An 8,988-nucleotide genomic window follows, 5' to 3' on the forward strand; every position below is an offset into this window, starting at 1 on the left:
AAGGGTAAAATGACTATTTATTAAAGATACTCGTAATTGAAAAGTCAAAGCACAGCACACTGCCACTTTCTTACTCCTTATGTAAGCAATAAAACAAGACAGTCTGGCAGTGTTTTCAAAGTGCTACAGAGCACCTGATACGGGGTTTGTCACAAGGTGCAAGGTCAGACACAGAGCGACATCAAGCACATAGGAAGAGTAATAATCCTTTAGAAATATACTATCAAATATGTCATTATCACAAAAGGAATTTTCACTGAGATGCCTTTTTTGGAACCATGAGGCCAACCAAAGAGAAAGCTTTCTTTCTAGTGACCAAAGGGTTATTTCACCACCAACTTTCCAATACAAATAATGGTTCTTATAATAACAAAGGAACTTGATTGTACCAGAAATCAAAACAAACAAAATAAATTTCTGCATCTGATCATTACATTCTTTGTATAATAGTCTTCAGGGTTTTTTTTGTGTGTGTGTGTGTTTTTTTTGGGGGGGGGGAACCTCAACCTATAAATGCATTATTGATAAAAATAAAAAATAGAAAAATATTCATTGTAAGTAATAACTAAGTTAATGTGGCCAAACTAAAAGAAGGCTCAGAAAGTAATGCAGAAGAAAGAAAGTGTTCAAAGTACTTTCCAGTGCTGTGCTGGTAACCACCGCGGACACAGAGAAATAAACCTCTCTGCCCTCACGGCAAACACGACATAGCAAATGTCAGCACAGACAGAATCTCATGCAAGATTCTGCGAGCGTCTGTCTATACAACTTAACCATGTAAGATTACTAGATAACTATTTGATAATAGGCTTCATATACTTTTGGGGGATTAATGAACTAGAAAGTGATAGCAATAGTAAAAAGGGTAGAAATCTATTTGGGGATCACTCCCCTTCCACCTCCTTCCCACACAAAGGGAAGTTGCTGGCAAATGAAAAAAGCTTTTATGGGTATCATAGTGCATCACAGAGAGACATTAGTATCCCACTGCAGCGAAGCTGTGTGGTACAACTTGGATCCTTTATTCCAAAAAATCTAGCAATTAAAGACAAGGTATGTAGTACTTTCTATACTGGTTACTGCAGTACTTCATTCCACATGAAAACTGTGAAAATGTTTATTTTTGTTACTATTTATATGACTTTTGCTTCTATGATATAAACCTTCACTGGTCTTTGGCCTTTTCTTTTTTAGGGGGGCATGGTCTCTTAGGAGGACCTCGCTTCACAGATATGGGCGTGTGCATAATTTTGAATTGAGTGACCACAATGTACCCCCTCCAATGGGTAAAGGCTGCGGCCCTTTCGGCATTCAGATGAGCTATTTTCTAATAAATGCTTACCTGTACTTTAATATTGCAACTCCCCCCCATCTATCCATTTATCCATCCATCCAATCCATATACCCTCTCTCTCTCACAACGGCCTTTCCTTTATCTCGTTGTCTCCTGAGATTCAGTACCGAAGGTATTTTTATTTAATGAAAATTAGGTATATTTGTCTAGATAAGCAGTCTTCAAACTGGGGCATGCATAACCCTGGCAGGAGGGTGGTGTAAAATTTCCCAAGGGATAAACAGGCACAGATGGTTTTAAGGGAATCAATTTCTAGTTCCTCAAGTTTTATATGTTCTCTTCTCTGAAACAGATTTGCCTGAGAACTCTCCTATGAGTTCTCCTTTCTTACATCCCTTTTTGCATGCTCTTCTTCCACTAAATAAAATACAGGCATAGTTCTTTCCTATCCAGAATCTTACTATAGTACTTTATCTCAGGGTATAAAAATCTCTTGAGATACAAATAAAGGGACAATTCAAAATACTGATTATGAGGCTGAAAAGTGAATGTCAAGGTATCAAGTCATTCGGCAGGGCAGGTGGTTTCCAATTCATTGCTTTCAATAAAATGGAAGGAGGATCTAATCATGATGCCAATTGATAGATCATTAAAAATAAATTTCAACGATAGATTGTTAAAATGATCATTTAATGATAGACCATGAAAATAACTCTTAGTAATAGATTACTAAATAAATTTTGTCACATCATTTGGAAAAAATTCAAAGATTTGAGTGACATTGTTAAAACAAAATTCTTTCCTTTCCCTTCTATTTTCTTATGTGAGTAACTTTCCTCAGAGCTTCTACCTATTAAAAAAAAACCAAAACGATGAACCATTGACAAATCCTGTCTCATTCAGCAACAAATAATGTTCATTCATAAATACTTGAGCAAAGTGGGGGAGGAGGAAGCCCTATCCATTTCATTAAAGATGTATTTCCAATAAATGTTTGTTTCTATGTTTAATAATGTCTATTAAAATTTATAATTTTAATAAGTGTGTATTAATAATTTTTGTAATGATAAGTCAGTAAAGATCAGTTTTTAGAAAAACGGAGTCTTACGGTCATAGGAAATTTTAACAGTTAAATTAACATACCTATGTTTAATTTTCCATATATTTTTATTGCTGGAAAGTATAATAGGGTAATCAATTTTGAAAAGTTAAAATAAAATTGTGTAGGTAGGGGTAGAATAAAAATATAAATTTAAGATGAAAAAGGAATACAAAATTTTCAACTGTTAAGAGCTTTTTAATGTATTTTTAAAAAAACAAAATGGTGACTATCGATTCACTTTGATATTTAAATTCCATTGGATATATGTAAAATTTTATACACTATGCAAGCAATTATAACCTTTGCAACTATATAAACCTGTGATGTAAACTTTCAGATGCTACATTAAAAATATGTGAGAAGGTACATGGTTTTAAACATTATTTTAGGGGATACAGGAGCAAACAGTCCTGTGACCAATGATGTGGAGTAGGGAAGAAAACTATGGCCTGTGCCTGGTTTTGTATATAAAGTTTTACTGGAACACAGCAATACTCATTTGTTTGTATAATTGTCTATGGCTGCTTTTGTGCTATAACAGAATTAAGTAGTTGTGTCTGAGACCTTATGGTCTACGAAGCCTAAAATATTTACTATCTCGTCCTTTACCGAAAAAGTTTACCCATGCCTGGTCTGAAGGGTGACAGTTGCTGAAATCATTTAATTAGACTTGACTATAGGATATATTCACTGTCAAGTTTTAAGGCAAACGATGATTTATACTTCATAAATAATGCTTTTAAAGGACTTATCAAATGGACTTTATCTTCCTGACGTTTAAAACTTTACCCAAGTGAACATTTTATTTTTTAATATATGGCAAATCATATGTACTCAAAGCAAAAGATGATTTAGGAATCAGAGCAGTATTTATCCTTGTGGTGGATAATTCCTTCTTAGATTTCTGCTTATACGTGGGGGACTGATGAATAAATCAATTTTGAGCTTAACATTATTTTAGTTCATCCTGATAGTTCATTCGCGAATGGTAGCCACTTAGCCCTCTACTGAGCTAACCCTTTGAAACACTGGTTTTAAAGACAAAAAAAGTTGACCTACACATAGGGAACACCTTGTATTTTAAAATAATAAGTCAGCTCATTCATGTGCTTTATTTAAAAACTTAAACATTTTAACAAACTTATATGCCAGGGAAATTTAACAAAATCAAAAGCTGAACATCCACATTGGTACATACCCCTACAACTAGGCAATTAAGTTTTTTATTCTGGAAGTTACTGAAGAGCATCTTTAAAAACAAGAAATGTTAATATGTTCATATCAGTAACATTCTCAGTGAAGCCACATCTGAAATCCTCACCCATAAGAATGAAAAATTCTAAACGAGAGATATCACCTGACTCAAAAAGCACAGAAGCAATTAAATATTCGAAATCATCTGCTACCAATGCTCATTTCATCCCAAAGGCTCTTCCTGGTCTCCTCCCTTTTCCTTTTCTCCCCCTTGAACAAATTTAACCTCCAATGGCAATTTATTGGGCTGTGGGACCATAGGAAAATGAATACAAACATCTTAACACTGCCATTGGCTGGGCAATATATTTCAACTTCGAAACTGCTTTGCAATTGCACATTAATCCCCTCAGACTGAACAGAGGGTCCAGGAAGAAAGGATTGATCTCCTTTAATGATGAAACCTTGGCACTACAGTTTTATTTTTCACAACACAGTGCTGCTAAGAACCCCACTGTTATTATGAAAATTTCCCTAGCAAAGGAGCTCCATCACATTACCGGTGCACCAATTCATCATAACGTGCCTCGCTCCTGCTCATCAACAAGTCTGAGTGATGAAAAGATCCAATATTATCCCGACAGTACTTCATGCGCATTCTCAATCACACATTATTACAGCATCCATATTAATTTTCAGTGACACGCGTCCTAGGCCTGTTCAAATTAGGCAAACCAACGAGGGGGAGTTGATGAAATACCAGCATAGCCACAGCTCATTGCATTCCAATTTGCATGCAAATGGTTTATCAGGAAAATTCCATTCCCAGCAACCAGCAAGTGAAAAACAACTGTAATCTACACTTCAGGGCCACCATACAGAGCTTAATGAATCGCAAAGAGAGAAAGAAGTGACAGACCTATGAGAGGATCGATTTCCACTGGCAGCTGGTATGGCTGGTCTTGTACTGCACCTTGATGAGCTGGAATTCACAAAAGATTAAAAAAAAAAGCATTATTTTTCTTATACTAAACTACATAAAAATGTTTAAGTCAAGTCTTCCATAGAATTGTTTCCAACCTCCAAATCTCTCATATACTTTTGTGAAATTTAAAGAAAAAAAAATCCAGGTGCTTTTACGGCTAGCTTATGAAACATTTATTTTAGATTAGTGCTGTTCTGAACATGTGCCATCGGCAGTGGCTCCAGTCCTGGGCCATAAGCTCTAGCAGATGCTTGACTGGCAACCTCTGATGCTGCAACAAAACAAAATTAAGTGGTAAAGCGCGCTGAAAACAAAATGTGACAACCATCTGCTGACTGTAGCAAATACTGTTTTTTTGTTACTTCTTAAAAAGGCAGTTTTGAATGCTGCAGCACAAAGGATCCACAAAAACGTCAATTTATGATGGAGAAAGGGAAAGCTCTAAGTCAGGGAACATTTAATGTTTCATCCATCACTTAAAACCAATCAATTGAAAGTTTGAATAAAAATAAAGAAAGCGATCCGCAGATAAATGTTTTAGTTAAATGCATTTGGCTGAAATATTTTCCTCAAGATTGGATTGAGGTTTTTAAGAAAAGTTTTATTAATATTTAATATTTCCATGGTTTCAATTTCAAAATACTCTGAGAAGCAAATGAAAAACAAAAATCAATCCATACTAAGAATAGTTTGTTCAACAGTTCTAAAGGTTCCTGCATACTTATTTTGTTATTGAAAAGAGATTTTGAGGGCTGTTTCCCTGTGAAAGGTAGAAGGACTTAAGGTAAAGAGGAAGTGTGCTGGGGAGCCGGAGCTGCTGCGGGCTGCTATGCAGACTTAGGCGAGCATAAACCCAAAAAGGAAGGGTTTTGGAGTAGATGATCTTTTCAGCTTTGTAATTCTAATAGTTAAATTCTGGGCCCTTTTCCAAATTATTTTCCCCGAATGACTCAGCCATTCACTCTGGTCAGTATCTGCCTTTTATAGACTCATCAGCATTTAAACTACTGCTTAGCTGGTATCAGAACTCTGCTTAATACCGTCATATTTTAGGAAATCTTTCTGTCTCTCCTTGAGGGGCTTAAAAGAAAAATGGGGTACGTTCCAATAAGTTCATTAGATTATTTTTAAAACTTATTATGTTATCATTTCCCCTGTTAGCAAATACCAACTTTTCAAGGTGGTTTCAAAGATCATTAATACTGATAAAATACCTAAGTACAATATTAGCACTAAAAATTATAGTTGAGTATGTATAAGAAATTAAAGTAGCTGAAGAAAGGAAGCTGTATAACTCAGTCTTTTTTACTGAAGGCATTGTCTGCTGATCACTGGCTCTGCCAGGAAGAAATCAGGGGACACATACAGGGAATGTTCAGGGAGAATGCACCATAGCTTCTGGTTAACCCAAAAGTGCCATTTACTTTCAGTAATACCACTGCTAATCAATTAATACCTTGACAATTCTTCTCTACTTTTCTTAGAATCTGGGATCATAGAGACATGAAAGACACAGTGTCACTGAAACGTAGGAGGGTAACTATCTCTGGTCATGCCTCAAATTCCAGTGCTGCCACTGACTGCCCGTGTGACCTTGGGCAAGTAATGTAGCCTCTGCATTTCAGTTTCCTGATCAGTAAAACGGGTTAGTTAGACTGAACAATATGAAATTAATAATACCTGACATTTTGACCTATAAAGAGGCGATTTCATATGGTTCAACCTAAATATACAACTTACATCCTAAGACTGTTGAGGGGATTCAGTGAGTTAATACATGTAAAGTGATTAAAACAGTATCTAGAACCTAGAAAATGCTCTATAAATGTTAGCTGCTATTCTTTTATTCTGTAAGCAGGTTCTGTAAGGTCCTATGGAGGAGAAGGAAAAATAAAGATAACTTTTTTTTTTTTTTTAAATCAGGACTCAGACACTGCTGAAAGAAATGATAGGAGCTAGCTGTCTAATGCACAAACTATGGAAATCATAGTTTCTCAGAAAAGAACCAGAGTCTAAATTTTTAAAAAAGTAGTATAACATGAATTTGACATTCATTGGAGAAAAACTGTTGGGGGATTTCTGACATTTTTGTTCATGACATTTGTTTGAAATCAAGGCGTATCAATGCAAGGGAAAGGTAGAACAAGATAGGATGAAAGACCAGATTTATATAAACACACTTGAAATGAGACACAGATTTAATAAAATGGATGCTTAATATTTTTAGGTGTAGGTATAAGCTCAGAATTGGAGATCACATTGTAGAAGGGTTAACTACCTGTGTATTCCCGTATGTATTTATCTGGTGAGGAGTTGCTGTGTCATACTGTAAAGCCAGGGGTGGAAACAAAACACAAGGTACACGTGGAGTCTGAATGGGTGTCTCTGGATCATAGGGGCCCCCAAATGTGGGGCGACTATCCATAGGATGGAAGCTGAGGCAGAACAAAGGAGAAGTTTATTGAATACACTGCAGGGGAGCATTGGGCAGGGGAGCAGAGGAGAGGCTGTCTGCAAGGAGGTAGTGGGTGGGGGCTGCTTTTAAAGGGAGAAAGGGAGCACGTATGTGGATGTAGGGAATATTCCCTTCTTTGGGAACTGTGGCTCACTGTAAGTAGCCCCTTGGTTAGGGCCTATGGGTATTTTGAGGTGGGGCACCTGGAGGGCCTGTCTGTATTCCATCACCCAAGTCGGCTTGCCTAAAAGCAGCCTGGACATCTCCCCTGGCAGATGAGCAATGACAAATCTTAGACATTCGGGCAGAGGATTCATCCTCAGTAGTACAGACACAAAGGTGGCTCACTGGGGAGAACAAGAGGCAAAGAACTGGTAAAACATATGCAGTCCTCCAAGCTTTTTTTTTTTTTTTTTTTTAATTTTATTTATTTATTTGACAGAGAGAGACAGCAAGAGAGGGAACACAAGCAGGGGGAGTGGGAGAGGGCGAAGCAGGTTTCTGGCTGAGCAGGGAGCCTGATGTGGGGCTTGATCCCAGGACGCTGGGATCATGACCTGAGCCAAAGGCAGATGCTTAACGACTGAGCCACAAGCTTTTATCTCACAGAACGGTGGGCTTGGGCTGGGAACAGCTGGGTGCACTGTAAGTGGTACTCCAGCAAGAGATGCTGCCCCTAAAGCACTTCACATATCTAGAGAAAAATTGGAAGTAGGGAAAAGAACACGTGACCACCAAGTACTAAGGGAAGCAAGCTTTCCAGTCAGGGAAATGGGCTGGCTCACGAGGGGACTGCCAGGAGCCTGGCATCAGTACTTTTGGAGTATCAGCTGGAGACCTAGTAAGTAGCCCTTTCGTGGAGTCAGCTCAGTTCCTGCTGAGCTGGCTCTCTGCTAGGCTGAACGGAAGAGAGTGGCAGAGAGTAGCCCGGGCTTTCCAGCAACTGAAAAGGTTTGTTTCTCCTTAAATATGCTGTCACTCTGTTTAAACTGAAGAAGTTCTCAGAGCTGCCACAGCCACCCAGGATAGGCATCATTTGTGCTGGCCCTGATGGCGCACACTACTGGTGCTTTTGCCGAGCTCTAAGAGTAAACGCACACTGACTAGGTCGATCCTCTAGTGTATTTGATAGCATACATCACCAGCATGTTTTTCCTCTAACGAGTAGTATTAGAGAATCCAAAAATCACATTTGTTAACTGATAATCTTTAGTCCCAAAATATGTCATCCGCATGCACATTTTCCACTGTAAGTTCACTTGAAGAAAAAGGAATACAAGGACCTAATAACAGAGATTGAATATACCTGCCTCGATTTCTACTTTCTCTACTTTTTCTGAAATCTATTCTCTAATCAAATATTGGCATTCATTTCCTTTCTACTACAAGAAAATGGCCATATTTAATAAATTCTGATACCAACCACAGATTCTTCATGATGGATACCTTACTGAGCAAAGTCAGTGCACCAAGTTTTTGCTTGAATGTCAATTCAATTCTATTCCATTCTAAGTGCTTTTGCATTTAATTTGACATGAGGTCCTACTCAAGAATTTATATTTTTTGCAACCAGTTCAGGTATTATAATGAGCAGTACTTTATGTACACTTTACAGATTTAATGACAAGTTATCAGACTACTAAAATCTATCTTTTAAAATTTCCTACCTAAAACAATGGCTTGGAAAAAAGCCTATAATCTTCAGGACTTTAAAAGATTTTCCTTCTTAAAAACAGAATTTCTAACTAGTGGCCAAAAAGAACAGTGCTAGATCCAGATCCTAACATTCCTGTTCTAATGAGAGGCAATAAATCATAGAGGGTGATCATAAAATTTGAGTCAGAAAACTTGGGTTCAAACCTGGCCCTGCCACTGACTGGCCATATGTGATACTGAACAAGGCAAGTTCCCTGGGGCTCAGTATCTTCATTGGTAAAACATGGGGCTGGATTAGATGA

General features: G+C 37.5%; 1 protein-coding gene across 1 annotated transcript in view; it reads right to left on the reverse strand.

The window, feature by feature from the left end:
* Positions 1–8,988, reverse strand: part of LRBA (LPS responsive beige-like anchor protein) — a 762,114-nt gene that overhangs the window by 36,923 nt on the left and 716,203 nt on the right. The window contains exon 51 of the mRNA XM_040626351.1: positions 4,510–4,572. Within this exon, the coding sequence (XP_040482285.1) occupies positions 4,510–4,572 (63 nt within the window). The remainder of the gene's footprint in view (positions 1–4,509; positions 4,573–8,988) is intronic.

Source organism: Ursus maritimus, unplaced genomic scaffold, assembly GCF_017311325.1.
Source record: "Ursus maritimus isolate PB19 unplaced genomic scaffold, ASM1731132v1 scaffold_11, whole genome shotgun sequence".
In the NCBI taxonomy this organism is placed as follows: domain Eukaryota; kingdom Metazoa; phylum Chordata; class Mammalia; order Carnivora; family Ursidae; genus Ursus; species Ursus maritimus.